The sequence below is a fragment of the Sciurus carolinensis genome, chromosome 1 (genome assembly GCF_902686445.1).
Source record: "Sciurus carolinensis chromosome 1, mSciCar1.2, whole genome shotgun sequence".
NCBI classification, from domain to species: domain Eukaryota; kingdom Metazoa; phylum Chordata; class Mammalia; order Rodentia; family Sciuridae; genus Sciurus; species Sciurus carolinensis.
This window is the reverse complement of record NC_062213.1, coordinates 184,810,328-184,828,484: the sequence shown is the minus strand read 5'-3', so window position 1 is coordinate 184,828,484 and position 18,157 is coordinate 184,810,328. Positions and strand designations below refer to the sequence as shown.

The following is an 18,157-nucleotide window of genomic DNA, read 5'->3' as shown; positions in this document are numbered from 1 at the left end:
GTTATTACATAGTTATTTTTAAACAGTTCAATTCACCAGGAAGATCTTAACTTGTATGCTTTAAGGACATAATTTCAAATAAAGCAAAAATTGACAACTTCAAAGAATTACAGACAAATCCACTATGGGGAGATTTTAATTTTCCTCCCTCTGCAGTGGATTGATCAAGAAAACAAACAAAAATATCCATCAATGAAGACATAAAAGACATAAACACTATTAACATTCTTGATGTAATGGACACGTTAGAAGACAAAAACTGTCATTTAATTTTTCAAGTACACATAGACTAAATGGGAAAATAATTATTTCTCATTCAAAGAGCACATCTCAACAAATTTCAAATGATTCAAAAACAGATAAGTCTCTCTAAACACAAGTTTTATAAATAGTAACAAAAAAGCTAGAAAAATCTTGTTTGGAAATTAAGAAACACTTCTCAATGGTTGAAAAATGAAACAATAATAGAAATTGGAAAATACTCAGAACTAAACTATAATAGAAATGCAGCACAGAAAAATCTGCAGGAAGGTAGCCAAACTTGGTTTTGGAAGAGGATTTATAGCCTTAGATACTTAAATAAAAATGAAAAAAATAATGAATTAAGCATCAAAATTAAGATACTAGATAAAGAAGAACAGAATACAATTGGAGGAAGGAAACAATAAAGATGACAGCAGAAATTGATAAACTAGAAAGTAAATATTACTTATTTATATCAATAAATTAATTTATATTAAAAGGAGTATTGATAAAACCAAATTTGGTTTGTTGAAAAGACTAACAAAGATGAAACTTCCAGTAATATTGATTTAAGAAATAATGCAAAATAGGAATGAAAAAGGAAACAGAAACACAATAGCAGGGATCATAAATAAAATTTCAAAACATAGTAAAGTGGCTTCAAGAAGGAAACAAACACACAGATGACATAAATAATTCTTTAGGTATCAAATCTACAGCCTAAAGTCTTCCATCAAAGAAAACACCAGACTTAGATAGTTTTCTGAAAAATTCTGCCAAACTTTCAAGGCAAAAGTCATTTCAATTTTTCACTAATAGTCCAAGGGACAAAAAAAAAGAAGAAACATTCTCATGGCATTTTATGGTGCTCATATTATCTTGATACAATGGTAATGTGAAAAACAAACAAACAAAAACATACCAATCTCACTAACAAAAGCAAATTATTAGACAAAATGTTAGCAAATTAAATATTGGCATTTACACAAATGCCAGTACTAAATGACCAAGTTAGGTTTATTCTAGGTCTGTGAGGTTGGTTTAACAACAGAAAAGTCGACCAGTGTAATTCCTTACACTAAGAGAATAAAAGAGAAAAATCAATGATTATATCCACAGATACAGGAAGATAACTTGATAAAATTTAGCATCCATTCTCAATAACAGCTTGCTCTGAGCAAACCAGGGTTAGAAAGAAACTTCCCCAATTCCAAAAGTAATGTCTGGAAATTAAAAATAAACTCAGCAAACATCATACCTAACTGCAAAGAAATAAAAGAATTCTATTTAACATCAAACAATGACAAAATTGCCCCCATCATCATAGTCAGATCAATGAGGCAAGAAAAAGAAAAAAAAAAAAAAAAGCAGAAGAACTTGAAGAGAAGAAACAAAGCCATTTTTCTTTGCAGATGATGACCATTTATGTAGAAAACCCCAAAGAATAAATCCAGACAAATTATTACAAGAAGTTGCTCTGTAGAAAAATCAAAGTACAGAAATCAATTGCATTTCTGTGAGAAACAGGTAGGAAATGCAACTTAAAAGATATGATTTATAATATATTTAGGATTATCTATACTAAAACAGAAGACATTTAGGAGTAAATATGTTAAGAAATGTATAATATCTATGATGGAAAAAATTTTACAAGTTTATTGAAAACCACTAAAGAAACCCTAAGCAAAGAGATATACCAGGGACTGGGGAGATAGCTTAGTCGGTAAAGTGCTTGCCTTGCAATCACAAAGCCGTGGGTTCAAATCCCAGCACCACACACACACACACACACACAAAAAAAAAAAAAAAAAAAAAAAAAAAAAAGAGAGAGAGAGAGATACCATATTCATGGACTGGAAGACTCAGTGTCAAAGAGACATCAGTTCTTCTCCAGTTGATCTGTAGTTTTGATATAAAAGAAAGATTCAACCAGGTTGTTGTGGACCTTGGTAAGATGTAAAATTTATAAGACATAAAAAGGTAAACAGAAAAAAAGATAAACAGGAAATAAACATATGAAAAGATGCATACAGCACTGAAAAACTATACACAACATAGATAAATTTTGCAGGAAGTTGATTAGCATACAGTATAGACAACGTGATTATGTTTATGTGGATCAAATGCTGGCATACTAAATAATCCATTTAGGGATCACACTTAAGTGCTAAGTATGAAGAAAAGCAAAGGAATAATCTACACACAGGCGAGGCAACGCTTACCTCCAAGGGAGTAGGGAATGGACTGGGATTGGTGACAGCCAGGTATCACTCAGGGGACTGTGACATTTTTTCCCCCTTAAGCTGGGATATGGCTACACAGGCGTTGGTTATGTCATGTTATTTATGTCTTGTTTATATTTTATGTTTTTTATTTATTCAATACATAGTAAAAAAAAAATTGTTGAGTTGTTTGCAGAGAAGCTACACCACCAGGTTCTGGTTTGAAACCCCTTGTACACCGGCTGTCCCTGACCTGGCCCTACCCACAGAACACCCCCGCCCCCACTTCTCAGGAGCCTTACCTTGGCGGGGTTGAGCGCCGTGATGATCCACACGCAGTGCGCGTTGTTGTCGTACTGAATGGGGAAATTGGGGGAGGTGATGATGCCCGAGGGCCCTCGAAGATGGGCATCACACATGCGGGCTGCAGAGAGGAGAGGGAAGACAGGCCTTTCAGTTTAGACTAGGTCTAGTTCCCCTTCCCACCTCCTGCTTCCAGCCCAGAAGGGACTGAATCTTTAGGTCCCACTCCAGAAATAACCTGCTTCCTGCATCCTTCCCCTATAGCTCTCCGTAGGCTCGTAGGAGATCCTAGACCCTGGAGCGCTGGGCTAGAGCCAGGCAGGTCCCACATACCTTGTCCTGCTGCTCTGCAGGCAAAGGTGAATTTCCAAGGCAGGCTAAGGGACTCCTTGAGGCTCCTGCCCACTCCCCACATCCCTGACTCCAATGAGATCAAGCAGCTTGTCTTCAGCAGACATGTGCGGACAAGTGCTACAAGGGTTGCCCTCAGCTGGTTGGATGAGGGACCTATGGACCTGCTGAGCAGCTCACCTGGCTCTGCTCACCTGGCTCAGTTTCCCTGTTTGCCCTCTTGTTCTCCAAACAGCTTAGTGCTACTCTGGACCCAAATCTGCTTACTTAGGAGTCTGACCTCATGCTGGGCCCTGCTAGCCCTCAACCCCTCCCTCTCAGAACCTGCAGGCCTCCTGAGTTAGAATCTCAGGATGTCTTTGTCAGGGTCACCCCACCAGGTCTCAGAATGCCTATGCCCGAGGACACTGCCCAGGCCCCCAAACTCAGTCCAGTGCCGGGCACCAGAATGAGTTCAGTGCCAACCAAGTAGTTCCCAAATCCTTCCCCACACTCAGCCAGGGCCTGAAACAGGCTTTTGACAGGAAGTGTAAAGATTCAAGGTGAATTAGAAGAAGTACTCTACTCAAGTAGATATAAAGTGTTATCAATCACAGCTTAATCTAATTAAGCTCTTTAAAATAGCTTCTAAACTAATTAGATTAAGTAGTGATTGATCACAGTTAAGGTACGACATTGTATCTGGGTGTTTGCTTTCTTTAAAAACGTGTGCTCCAGCCCAGCCACTTCATTCTTCAATGTTCATGTGCAGCTATTTTAATAAAGGGCTCCGTGAGCCTGCTTTGTCGCTGCCCACAAGGCCATTTATCCTAATTGTGGGCAAAGTGCCTAACGGTAAAGAAAGAGTGAGCAAACTCAACAGGCCTAAGTATATAAAATGGAAGTGGCGTCAAACCTGGTTTCCACTGATGAGCCCAAATATCCTGGAGCTCCTCTCCATGCCCGGACAGGGCCATGATAAACCTTTCCCGGGAAACCCTTCCTGGGGTCTGGGAGCAGGTTCCAGGGCTCCCAGACATAATGGATCTCTTCCCGTCTCATGCACTCATTCACTCCAACATTTATTAAGTGCTTATTACAGTCCAACCAGAACGTGGGGAGAGAAAAATGCCCGATGCCATTTCTCCTCTCTAAAGGGCCAGAGAAAATGTGGGAAACGGGCGCAGGAACACTGACGATCCAGCAGAGCAAGCGTTGCAGCAGGTTGTCTGCAAGGGACTGGGGGTCCGAATGGCTTCCTCCCCTCTGCTGGCCCGTTCCCCCTGCCAGTCCATCCTTCCAGCGGCTCAGACCGTCCACACCTGTAGGATCCGCTGCTCCAATATGCGGAGCTCAGATACTGATGGAATCGAGTTTAGACCCACACCCCCTCCCCAACTTCCCTCCTGTGCCTCTGATTCTCCTTTAATCATGTGCTGAGAAACTGGGATGCACCCTTGGTACTTGGTGGCACTGGGTCCCAGAGCAGTGCTGCACGGTTGACTTTGGGGCTTACCAAGGTCGCCTCCTGGGTCTAAGTCTATTTGCTGGTCATGTAAGCCTGGGTAAGTTAGAAAACCTTTCTCATTCTGCTTCATCTGTGAGTGATGGCAACTCATGGAGAGCAAGTGAAGATGAATTTGTATGAGATGACGGACGCGAAGGCTCCCCTCAGAGCCTGGGACGTTGTCAGTATTCGATGATGAAGACCCAGCACCACCAGACTCAGAGCCATGTTTATCCCTTTCTCTGTGCCTAAGATTTCTCTCAAGGCTAAGAGCTTTTTGTTCTGCCTTTCCTGAAGTTTCTTTATATAGACTTTTCCCTTCGACTGCACTTGAGACTGACAACATCATTAAACCAGTTAGAATAAGATAATGAAAACCCAAACCACAATCCCATCCCACTGCTGCGGAGAGGACCTGTGGATTCCGAACTCTTGCCCTGCGGAGAATCCTTACAAATCTCCACCAGCACCATCTTCCACTTCTTCTGAAAGTCAGATTTTGTTGCCAAAAGCCCTCAGCTTCAGACTCAATTTATCCTGCACTTGTTTCCAAGAATTAGATGCTGTTTGCAGTCTGTTGAAATATGCTGGAGGTAATTAGAAAGAACAGGTCAGAAAGGCTTTTCCCACTTTAAGGGCTTGGAGGGGTTTAATTAAAATATTACAATCTGCAGTTAGCACGAAGCACCTTAAAATAGGCTCTGAATAGAGCTTTAGCCACTTTTTCCCATTGCTGTCTGGGCAAGGGTAAGAGTTCCGCAGACAGACGTCTTCCCCCTGAGCAGTCAGCTCCGGGGATCCCACCAGCAGATGGAAAGCTCCTTACTGCAACCCAGATGGGCTGGCAAAATGGTAGGTGCTCAGACAACGTCTGGATAAATGAATGAGCGTATCTTTGTGTTTCTCTGTTTGCCTTTTCCTAGAGAAGCCTCCTCTGGATAGCTTTTAGGAGAGACTTCCGGACCTTCCACGCCTGGGCTGTGCAGCCGCCCCCACTCTTCTCTGGCCATCACTGTGCCATATGGTGGGTGAGACCACCACGTCCACAGTCAGTCCTGAACTTGGAACTGCTCCAAGAGGCACCGGAGTCCTCTGGTCTCTGAGTTTTCCTCCAAACCATGTTCCCTCCTGTCATGGGCCAACCTTCCCTTGCTTCTCCTACTGCTGATCTTCCTCCTGCCTTGTCCACTATCCTCTGGAACCATCTCCCCATGACCCCTAAGGTGAATGGACCCTGCTTACAGCTGCACCATCTTTCAGAACCTCCTGTTCCAACTCAGGCTCTGACCGCAGCCCACCTCTGACCCTGGGCCACTGCTTCCTCTGCAGCCTCTGGGGTGGAGGTCTCGCCCCTCCCACCTACATACACTGCTGGCAGTTCATTCTGGAAATGGTCACTGAGCCCCAGAACTCATCTTTGACCCGTTGAGACCTCTGCTGTGTTGACCCCGATGCTTTCCCTCTGCTCGCCAGCCCTCTCCTTTGGTGTACCCAGTTTACTCTCCAGGGTCCACCATTATGGTCATTTCTTTGTCACCTCCCACGTCCCTGGCTTCTCTTCCCTTTAATCGGTTGCTGGAAGCCATTGGTGGGGATGAACCTCTCTGCCTACATTCTCTAAACCTGCCCCCACGTGACTGAGCCTTGCTGGAAAAAAATCACACAAGAAGGAAGATTGATGTTATTATAAATTCATGATTTCCCATCGCAAAGAAAACTAGGTCTCACCCAGCAGTCCTGCCATTTAGCTCTTCAGCCCACTCTTCATCCTGCTCAAAGAACCTTTCGGGCCTCTGACGGGCCCCTGGCCTCTCCCCTTCCTCTCCCTTCCCTTGTTCTGGGCTGGTGGACTTGTCTCCTCCCTTTCGAAGGAAACAGAAGCCACTTAGCAGGTACATCCTCTCTCCCAGTCCTCAAGTGTGTGGTTCTATCCATGGGTGCTCATCTTCTTTCCTACCTTGTCCCAACAGAGGGGTGGTCCCTTCTTTTAGAGACCAGCCCCTTTTCATGACATCTGGGACCCTGCCTTCTCTCTGTCCCAAGGCTGACCATGTTTGTGGTCACTCCAGGGTCCTGCTGTCCTGAGCATCAGATAACTTCCACTCTCAGCACTTGAACTCTGCCCCCCCATCCCTTCCTCCACTGTCCATGCTCCAGCAGTGACTTTGGTCTTGACACACCTGTTGTCCTCCATTCTGGGCCTCTCTGGCCTTTTCGCCCTCACACTTCTTTCACTGCCCAGTCTGACCTCAAGACCACTCACCAATACCTTTGGTTCCCTGCGCACTCTCCTATCTGCTTGGTGAAATGCCTGTCTTCCATCAGTTCCACCAATCCAATCCCCAGGGCCACAGAGGCCTCCAGGAGAATTGTGGTATTACCCAAAGTTCATGGTTCACCACCAAAATTACAACTTCTCCCCTCTCCTTTCTGTTTCCTGGCCAGTTCTCTGCAGAGAGAGCTTCCAACATTCCCCACCTGGTCCAACCAGATACCCAGCTGGTCACTTTTCACCTGCTACTGTGCTTACCCTCTCTGGAGCATCTGACCCCACTGACCCTCCTTTGGCTTCAATGGTGCCTCTTTGGTTTTTCTTCTGCCTCTCTGGTTCACCCTCCTTGAGTTCTTCTCCATTAACTCCTTCAAAGAAGTTGCCTAAATCTCGGTGATGGAGATATGGGAGTTCTTTGCACTTTAAATGCAACTTTTCTATAAGTTTAAAATTATATTAAAATAAAAAGTTACCCCAAATGGGGGAAGGTGGTGGTGGAAGGGAGTTATTTCTCCTGGTTCCAACCAACACTCTGAAGGACATGCAGGAGGGACTTTCAAGTAGAAGTAGCCCAGAGCCTTTGGAGTCTGGGTTTGAAACAGCTCAACTGATTGGCTTTGTGCCCTTGGGTAAGTTGCTGACCAGCTAAATGTGAAATATGGTTATTGCTACTTCCTCATAAAGAAATTATGAAAAATGCCTAGTGCCATGCTTTCGACAAGTATAAATAGCTTAATAAATGGGAGCTTTGTCATTAGCACATATAGATAAGGGACTCGGGGACATCCTCAGGGCTGGAGCATTGGGACATGGATTGTAGTGCAGGAGAGAGGGGACAGGAGAGGAGAGGAGAGAAAACAGGAGAGAGGAGAGACGAAAGAGGAAACTAGAACTTGAAAATCAACGGTGTTGAAGGGGTTGGCTCAGGAGGCTGATCCAGTGAAGGTCACCAGGAGGGAGGAGCAACACCTGCCACTATCATGGCACTGGATTCAGCCTGGCCTATGGCCTGTTTCCCACATTTCACTGCCATTTGACAGGTGAGTGAAACAATTCTGAGCATTTCAGTGATTTCCCCTGATTAGCTGTATACTTTGCTAATAACGAAGCTAGAACTTGAACTTTGGTCTCTGAGTCCCAAGTCTGGTATTCTATCCACAAAAAGGAATGTGTTTTGAATAGATGCGCGTGCGCGCGCGCGCACACACACACACACACACACACACACACACAATTAGCCACAAAGAAAACATAATATGTGATTTCCTGTTAATGACTGACTTTATGAATTGGTATTTGCAGATGAATCAGTATCTCATTTGGGGCTCCATCAACACCAACTTGTGGTCATGAGATACCAGGTCTTAGGGGCTGGGCATGTGGCTCAGTGGCAGAGCATTAGCCTAGCATGCACCAGACAGTGTGACTCAGTGGCAGAGCATTTGCCTAGTATGCACCAGACTCTGGGTTTGATCCCCAGCCCTTATGGAAAAAGATGAAAGAAAGAAACCAGGTTGCTTGCTTGTTAATTTGGCCCTCTTTATGCTAGTGGTATACAGTGTTTCCTGGAGTCCCAGGGTTAGGGGCTACTGGGAGTGGTGTTTTACTTATTGCTAAAGTTTATTTTTAAGCATTTGGTCTCCCATGAAAGCCTGTCTATATCATCCTGCTTCTATCTGGGGCTGGCCGGAATTAGTTTACCAGTGTTTTGCGTTGCTCTCAATCTCCTTTGCATGATCAAAAATTTCTAGGCATCAAATTCGAAGTTTGTTTCTTCTGATGGGAGGGAAAGAAAAGAGAGGGCTGTGAATACCTGATTTTCAAATTCCAAAATGAGGGCACAGTTCCATATTGTTCATTCATTTCAATCTCTGATTCATTCAGGTGGTCCTCAAACGTTTATTGAGAACCTATTATTTGCCAGACCCTGTGTTTTAGTAGAATTAATTGTGTGGGAAAATGAATATTTAAAGCCAAATCATATTTTAAATGCATTAGAGGGAAAATAATACCACTATGTATGGCAGCCAATGCTTTTCAGAATGTGATCTTTCGGTAACCTGATTCTCAGCAGAGCTTCTTGTAATTGAAAGACTATTGTCCCTTTTTATTCTTAAAATGGGCTTCACCAAAACTCTTCTAAAAATCATAATTAGAATAGCAATTCCAATTAATAAAAAAAAAACCAAGAGTTTTTAAAAGAAAAACCTTAAAGACTGCCAAAATAAAGAAACCTTAGAATTTAATATTCCTCTCAGCCCTTGGCAGGAGCAGAGAAGCCCAGGACAGATCATCCACGTCCAGAGCCAGGAGCCTTGACCTTCTCTGACTCCCCACAATGACCCATGGAAGAGGGGCGACCCTGACAGTCGGTGCGGACCACCTTCTGGAACTGACTTGTTCACAATCAGTAGGCAGGGGAGGTTCTATTTTCTGCATTCACAAGCAAGGGCCCTGTGGCTAAAAAAGACAAAGAAACTCACCCAGGACCAGTCAGATAATAGGTGGCAGAGTTGTGATCTCCATCAACGTCTATGTGACTTCTAAACCATGCGGTGGCACTAAGATTGGACAAGACAGTGGCTCCTGAAAAAACCCACAGCCACTAGAGGTGGCTCTGGGGCTGGAGGAAGCGTATACCAACAGTGCTCAGTGGGCACACAGGTCCGAGTGCGCCTCACCCTGGCAACACTTCTTAAAGAGCCCTTTCAAGTCCACCGCCTCATCTGATTCCCGAAGTAATGCCGTAAAGAAATGTGTGTCACTGCCATTTTGCAGGGAGAAAAAAAAAAGATTCAGAGAGGTAAAGAAACTGGCCCAAAGATACCCAGTTAAAAAGTGATGAGAGTTGAATTTGAACTATGAGTCCCCACCACCACCTCTGTTTCACAGTGGTAGAGGACAGAATGTGACCACAGAGGTGATAAAAGTTAGCCCAGCGCTTTGTGAAAGTGTAGCGCCGAATTCAGTCTAGTGGGTCCAAATCGCTGGAGACGGCTTGGATGGGGCACACGACATATTTGGAGAAAAAGATGAGCATGTGATTCCACTAGACACTTCCTCACCACGAGCCCTTCTCCACCCTCGGCATATTCGTGGAAACAGCCATCATCATTAAGAACGAAGTTCCTCTGAGGAAAAGGTCTTGGCGAGACTTCAGGTCCCAACACTGCCTGAAGGCACTCTGCTTCTGTCTTCTTGAAAGGGATTTTGGAAGAACAGATTGGCCAAGCATCCCTGGGTCCTCCGACGGGACAATGCTAGGCCTCTCTCACAGCTGCTGTGGCGGGTCCCTGCAATTGGAGTGCTGTGCTATGTAATCACTCACTCATTCCATCATTCATTCAACATGTGCTGTTAAGCACCTACTGGGTGCCAGGCCCTGTGGGAAGTGACAGATGAAGCAGAAGCCCTTGCCCTGCAGAGCTCACGTTCTAGCATGAGGATCTTCATTTCCTCTAGCACCTGCCAATTCATCAAGTGTTTACAAATCTACCACCCATTTGCTCTTCACCTGCACACAAGAAGCATTGGGTAGGTATTATTAGCTACACTTGCAGGTGAGAAAGTAGGGCCTGGCCTGGGTTCAGTGGTAGAGCATGTGCCCAGCATGTGCAAGGCCCTGCACTTGATCCCCAGCACCACTTGAAGAAAATAAAATAAAAGGCCATAGGCCCACGGAGAATAGGTGATAGCCCAGTTGCTTGGCCCTTTAAGTTCCAAGTCATATGAAGTATGTTTGTTGCTTGATTTTTTTTAAAATTTATTTTATTTACTCTAATTAGTTACACATGACAGTAGAATGCATTTATGCATTTTGATAATCATACAGAAATAGAGTATAATTTCTCATTCTTCTGATTGTACCTATTGCAGAATCACATGGGTCATGCAGGCATACATGTACATGAGGTAATAATGTCTGCTTCACTCTGCTGTCCTTCCTTCCCCCATACCTCTTCCCCTCCCTTCACTCCCCTCTACCTAATATAAAGGAACTCTATTCTTCCCTAGCCCTGCCCCTGCTTATTGTGAATTAGCTTCTGCATATCAGAGAAAACATTTGGCCTTTGGTTTTTTTGGGTTTGGCTTATTTTTAAGTTTTTATGTGTTTCACATCTGGGAAGATGGGACAATATGGGTTTATTAAACTTTTTGTTGTTGTTGTTGTTATTTGATTTTACAAAATCGTAGTTATGTATTGAAGGGCACCTAGGTTGGTTCCCATAGTTTAGCTATTGTGAGTTGAGCTGCTATAAACATTGCACTGTGTCACTGTAACAGGCTGATTTTCAGTCCTGTGGGTGTAAACCAAGGAATGGGATAACTCAGCCTTAAAGAAGAATGTAATGATGGCATTTGCTGGTAAATGGATGGAGCTAGAGAATATCATGTTAAGTGAAATAAGCCAATCCCCCAAAACCAAAGGCCGAACTTTTTCTCTGATATGTATATGCAGACTAAAAATAAGGGCGGGGGAACTAGGGAAGAACAGAGGCACTTTAGCTTAAGTAGAAAGGAGTGAAGGGTGTGGAGGGGATCTGGGGCTAAAAAGGATAGTAGAATGAATCAGAATTTAGGACCCTATGTGCATATATGACTGCATGACCAGTGGGATTCTACATCATATGCAATCAGAAAAATGAGAAATCATACTCCATTTATGTAGGACGTATCATAGTGCATTCTACTGTCATGTACAACTAATAGAAAAGTTTAAAAAATGGTAGTTATGTATACATTTGAAACAATATACCTGAAAGTTGCGGAAATGCAGAGTACATAATAAACCATGGATTCATGGCCACCTCAGAACTGAGTGAAGAAGAATCAACCTAAGACTTATTTTTAAGATATTCCTGACCCTCTTCCAGATTACTTATCAGCACATTCAAAAAAAGAAAGGGACTGATTTTCAGCTCCAAATTTGCCTCTTCCTTGGTGTCAGAAGGCTCTGTTTTCTTTCCTGGACCTCTTTTACCCTGTGTGAATTTCATCCTGATGCATGTGTCTGGAGAGAGGCAAAGAATCTCCTTAGGTCGGAGAATCCTTACGGTAACTTTCCAGTGGGCAACGGACCTTTCTCTCCCAAAGGGGCACTGAGATGAGCCCCTGTTGACTTCTCCAGGTCATCTAACAGTCTAGCCTCGGGCCCCTCTATGAGGGCATCCTGGGGAATGAGGTCAGGGACTCCTCCACCATAGTAGTAGATGTGGTCCTCCTCCAACAAAGGCAAACACTCAGGGCTGAGGCTTTAAGATTATTTGGGGAGAGGAGTGCTGGGCCAGCTTATCCTTGCTTCATGTGATGCCTGGAAATGTGGATGACAGAGCTCTTGAGAGCAAGATGCCCAAGTATAGGGCTAGAGGAAGCCCAGAGAGCAGCCTTTTGATCCAATGGTCCATTCCACTTAAATAGAGCTAAAAGCATTGTTTCAGATGGCCGTGTAGGTAGACAAATAAGGGCACTGGACTAGGGGACTGGACTAGGAGATGGCGTAAAAGCTGATGTCCTACCCTAGCCAGGCGTGGTTGTGATATCCTTGTGCAATGAGCTAGCCATCTGCTTCCTAGGTGCTGCCCTCATTCATCTGTAAATCCTGTCTGTCCCCATCTAGTATAGGCCTTGACACAGAGAGGCTGCCCATTAAATATGTTAACCAGCAAATCAACGCAGGACCGGAAGTCCCAGGAGCAGCATGGCGGGGTGCACAGTCTGGACGGGAGCCTGGGTCTCAGGAGCTGGGAGCTGGGCTGCGTCCTCCATGCCCAGCCCAGCTTTCTGGGCAGCCTCCCTTCCCCAGGGTGCCCTCACCTCGGCAGACTGGCCTGTGGTCGCTCCAGGCTGCAAACATGTCGCTCACTTTCATACAGGTGATCCGCTTGGACCCTTGCAGGTCATAGCCCTCGTTGCAGGTGAACTGGACACTGGATCCTAACCTGGGAGACAAGGTGTGTCTGTGAGCTCAGAGCCTGTGTCTGCCAAGCCCCGTCCCCGAGTCCTTCCTGTCAGTCAAGCCCCGCCGGGCAACGTTACTTCTCCTGGCCGTCAATCTCTGCTCCACTGTTTATTGCTTAAAAATCTCCATTGGAAGGAACATCTGCTCTTTATCTTTTTTTGGACCATTAAATGGTTTTAGGATTGAGTTAAAAGGTGACTTTGTGAGCAAAACAGCGATCCTCTGAGATAAGTATCAATTAGGGCAGCAAAGATTGGGTGGATGGTACCCATAAGCTGTAATGGAGACGGAGCGCTATAGGAAGATGCCTTGATAGTTTGAAATTTTGCAAAATGCACTGTCTCAGGGGCCTGGGGTCTCCTAGATGATTGCAGGTATGAGTTGCCAGCTGGCATGTCGTTACTTAGAATGATGGCCTTTTGTACTCTGGCTCCATAGGCTTTCTGGGCAGCATTGGTCACTTACAACCCCCACTGGCCATAAGACATGGGCACTGTTCTGCAGACTAGACCAGGAGAGAATGTCAAAGGCCACAGACTTTTCTCCAGCAAGTGCCATGCCTTGGGGTCATCTACGCCTTGGTCTTCATTCCAATGCCAGGAAGGCCAGGCCTCGTCTTCCCCCCAACCAGGTCGCCCCACCCTTCTTGCAAGAAGAAAGTTCCCAAATGGATCTTACCTGAAATCCGAGCCTAGTCTTTTGCCCCTTTCAGGTATGCCAGGGTCTGGACACATATTATGTCCTTGGGACACACCAACCTGAGTTACTACAAGGCAAAAAAACAGTACATACAGAGATGGATAGTCACAGGGCACCATCTGGGGCAGTGTCTCGGGGTGGGGGTGAAATCAGACAGAATGAAGCCCTGCTCTGTGGGGCCCTGTAGGGTGGCTGGGCTTTCCTGAGTGTGCAAGGGTGGGGATCTGCTTTTGACAAATTCCTTCGCAAGAAAAATCCAAGTGAAATTTACCAAGAGCGTGTGGGCTGCGTGACAGGCTCCCTCCGCCAACAACCACCTGGTTCCCTCATCCCACACCAGTGGCCAGAGGTGGACAGTTCACAGCCCCTGATGACCTCCCCACCCTGTGCTCCAGGGGTGGAGACTCTAGATGAGATGAGCCCCCCAACCTCAGCCCTGAATGGAGAAATGACTCAAAGAAAGTTAAATAAAAGGTGGATGCATGATCAGAAACGGGAAAGAATGTAAGAGAAAGCTGAAGTTTGACGTTCGAAGCAGGGATTTTAGCTCAAATATTGATATTTCCTCTGCAAAACCTCTTCCCATCAGACATTTATCAAGCCAGAGTAAGTGGTAACCAGAAAATTCCCCGCACCCTGCCCAATGCCACCAGCCAACTGCACCAAGTATAGATGGGACCTGGGGTGGTTCCGTCAGGTATGGTAACAACCCTGACACCTGGCTGATACCAGACAATATGCACAGTTTTCTCGACTAGAGCAGACGTTTGGCCCGGGGCGGCAGATATACACACAGTGCAGAGGGGGAGCTGCCCTCCGTCCCTGCCTGGTTGTTGTTCTTGGATGCTCTCACTGATAAGGGTAGTAGAATCCCCTGCACCTCTGGATTCCTAGCTGTGAGGAAGGCCTGGAGTGGCCAGAGTTCCACTCAAGGACTCATGCATCCCACGATCCCAACAGCAACCCTGGATGAGAGGTTGAAGGGCATCTGGAGCTTGCCCTGAGCTTGCCCACGTCCCTCTGCTTCCACCCAACGTCCCATGTGAGCAACGAGCTCTATCACCCACTCACTCATTCTCCCACATGAGCACACAAGCAATCATTGAGCATCCACTGGGTACAAGGCCTTCTTTCAGATACCACAGGGTAGTCAGATAAGATCACAATTCTTAAGACGCATCCAGTTGAGCCAAGACATGGAACGTGGGAATGAACTACAGAACCACGGTGGGAAGGTGATGAAGGATGCTGCTCAGAGATGTTCAGAGGGAGGACCCATTTCATGTTGCTTGGAAAGACTGTTGTGGGAAAGACTGCCTGGAGGAGGTGGTATTTAACATGGACCTTCTGGAGAGGTAGGATTTGAACACACAGTGACAAGGGCAGACAGACATGGTGTTATGGTTTGGATATGAGGCGTCCCCTAGAAGCTCATGTATGAGACAATGAAGCCATGTTCAGATGTGAAATGATCAGATTATGAGGCTGTAATATAATCAGTGGATTAGGTTATATTCGATGGATCAATAACCTGAATGGACTGTTGGGCGGTAACTGTAGGCAGGTGAGGCATGGCTGGAGGAAGTGGGTCACTGGGCGTGTGCCCTTGGGGATGATATATCTTGCCCCTGGATCCTCTTTCTCTTTCTGCTTCCTGGATGATGTGAGCTAAGCAGCTTTCCTCCACCACACCTTTCCGCCATGATGTTCTGCCTTAGCTCAGGTTGAAAGCAATGGAGATGGCCAACCAGGGACTGAACCTCTGAAACCATGAGCAGGAATGAACTTTTCCTCCTCTAAGTTGTTTTTGTGAAGTATTTTGGTCACAGCAATGAAAAGCTAACTAATACACAGGAGAAGAGTGGAAACAACTGAGGGTTGCTCAGTGTGGCCAGAGGAGCGGGGAGCGGGGACAGAGACAAGGGAAGTTGAAGGTGGGATTTCAAGGGTCAGACTTTTAAGAGGTTTAAGTCTGATCCCAAATACCATGGGGAGCTACCGAAGTGTTCCAAGTGGGAGTGAGTTAGGAAGTTTTATGATTATTTAGGGACAACAAGAACCTGGTAGTGGGGACAAGCATGAGACAGGAGGAAAGGATGTGGCAAAGAAAGGATCACCAGGGTTCTTGGAAGATTAGGGCAGGAGAGGGAGTGGGTTTCCTGGACCTGGGGCCCTGTGAGAACGTAGCAGTTGATGGAGCTAGGTGGCAGACTCACTGAATCTGAAGCTCATTTCTACAGGTAGAGACCTGATGAAGACCCTGTGCCAACATCCAGGTAGTCTCGGGAGTGGCCAGGCAGGTGGATCTGAGGACTGAGGCAGACTGCATGCTCAATCAGACACCAGACATCCCTGGTGTGTGACAGTGAGTGCAAGGTCTCCCGGGACATCTCCTTTTTCCAATCCCCACCGCCAGGCTAAGGAGTTACTCCCCCTGGAGGCTTCTCCTCTACTATGCCCCCTTCCTTGCCAAGCCTACTTCCCGAGGTTTTGCATCCTAAACAAAGTCACCATTCCCACCAGCCCAGAAACCTTCAGGCTGGGACAGTAAGATGTCAACGTCAGCCCCAAAGGTTCAGCAAATTCCTGCTTCTCCAGGGCCCTGTGTTTAGTAAGTGGTGGAAAGAAGAGGACACCCAGAGGGGGTGAGACCCATGGGCCCTCTCCAGAGGGAAGCTTTGTCCTAAGAAGGTGAGGAAGACAGTCCTGAGCTGTCCTTATTGGTTTTCCTGTTGGTAGGCTGGCCCCTCCTGCAGCCCCAGTGACAGATCCCCACCACAGCTAAGCACCCCTTGGGTCCTGCCTGCTCCACCTACCACAGGCCACACCCATCACAGAGGCCCTGCCGCCCAGCACAGGGAAACCACACTGACCCCTCTCAGCATGGCGAGACCATTCAGAGGTTTCCACCCTTCTCTTCCCTCTCATTCACCATTGACACCGCCCAGGAAGCAGACAGAGTCAAAGACTGTCAGATGAGGGCGGAGCTGGACCCCGGCAAAGCCACCTGCCCAGCCACAGCCCCTGACATACAGAGCAGACCCCGCTGCTCCCCTTCAATCAGCCAGCCCCACAGGAGGCTCAGGCGCCATCCAGGAAGTTTCCAACCCAGCCGTGACGCAGGTGACACCAAGGAGGACAGAGCTGGCAACGGCAGTCCCAGGAGGATCTTCGAGCCTCCCCAGGAAATGAGCAAACTTTAATCTCAGTGAACAGTTTCCTGTCTAAATTATGGAGGCAAGAGGCACGTCCCCCTTTCATTGTTTCCTTCCAGTCTTCCCTGTCTGATAAACCCAGCTGCTGATGTTGACAGCATTGATTTGCTGTTGGTCACTAAGGGGCGAGGATGGAGTGCAGGTCTTATCCTGCCCCAAGAAAGACCCCCTAGTAAGAAAAAGCTGTGACATGCTCAAAAGGCAATGGCTTCCACCCGACTGAAGGGAGACACCCACAGACGGGTGGCCGGGAGCAATGTCCAGGGCTTTGGGATACGCATGGATTGCCTGGTCAAAGCAATCAGCAGGGTCCACTGCGGCCCTCTAGTTGAGGACTGCTTCCACAGGGAATTGGGGAAGAACACAAAGGGCCAGACACCTGTAGTCAGCTTCTGGCCTCCCAGCAGCCTGGTCACATCCACACTTTCCTGAGGGAAGCTTGGAAGGAGATTAATCCTTTGTTGATGGAAAGATACTTAGATATTTAAAGATGTTTGCATTATTTCATTAGAATAGGGTTTTGTCATATTTCAGAGGACACTTTGGGCGTGCAAACCACACAGATCCACTCCAGAAAGACACCTCCAACAGCACATGCGGCTTCCCAGCCAGCTCATGGACCCCCTGAAGTCAAGGTCAGGAGGGTCCATATTGGATCCAGCAGCACCCTTAGGAGGAAGGCAAGGTAGGACTTTGCATCCCCATTTCTACAGATATGGAAACTGAGACATGAGCGTCTGGGGTGGCATGGACACCTGAGGACACCACTGGGATAAGCCCTTGGTCCCCATGCAGGCCATTTCCCTAGGATTGCCCAGGAGCCACACCAGGGCAGAGTCAGAAGTTGAACATGGCTTCCCCAGTTCACATGGTCTCCTGTGGCTACAGGCAGAAAGAACCGGTGTGGGTTAAGGTCACGGTCCCAGCCTTCTCTTCAGATTCAAGGCCTGGCCCAGGGATCTCCTAGGGCCCTGCCACTTCCCTGAACACCTATTCAGGCAGAAAAACGAGGCCTCCTGACTGTCCTGTTATCCAGCCCTTCAGGCCGGGGCCACCAGAGACGCTAGACACCAGCTGTACCCAACAGCCAGCAGCACCCTCTCCACTCCCAGGGCTTGAAAAGCCAGACGAGTCCCTCTACCCAGGCTCAGTCCTGTCAGGGCCAGGCCCCAACCCCTCTGCCCCCAGCCTTCTCCTGGTCACACCCCAGCACCGAGCTGGGGACTCTGGTGGCTCCCATCTCTCTGTAACAGGCCCTCCTGGCAACTGAGGAAAAGGCACACAGAGGTGACATGGGAGGAGGGTGATGGGGAGAAGGAGAACCAGGCAGGCACCATAAGAGAAGCAGGGAGAGAAGGGGAGCTGAGAGGTGAGGGGAAAGGATGGGGAGGGGCGGAGAGAGTGGAG

The 18,157-nt window shown here is 46.8% G+C and overlaps 1 protein-coding gene across 1 annotated transcript in view; it reads right to left on the bottom strand.

Annotated features, from left to right (window-relative positions):
- The window catches only part of Csmd2 (CUB and Sushi multiple domains 2), a 553,852-nt gene that overhangs the window by 260,058 nt on the left and 275,637 nt on the right, over positions 1-18,157 (bottom strand). Inside the window, 3 exon segments of the mRNA XM_047516471.1 lie at positions 2,768-2,889; positions 12,692-12,816; positions 13,515-13,602. Coding sequence (XP_047372427.1) covers positions 2,768-2,889; positions 12,692-12,816; positions 13,515-13,602 — 335 coding nt within the window.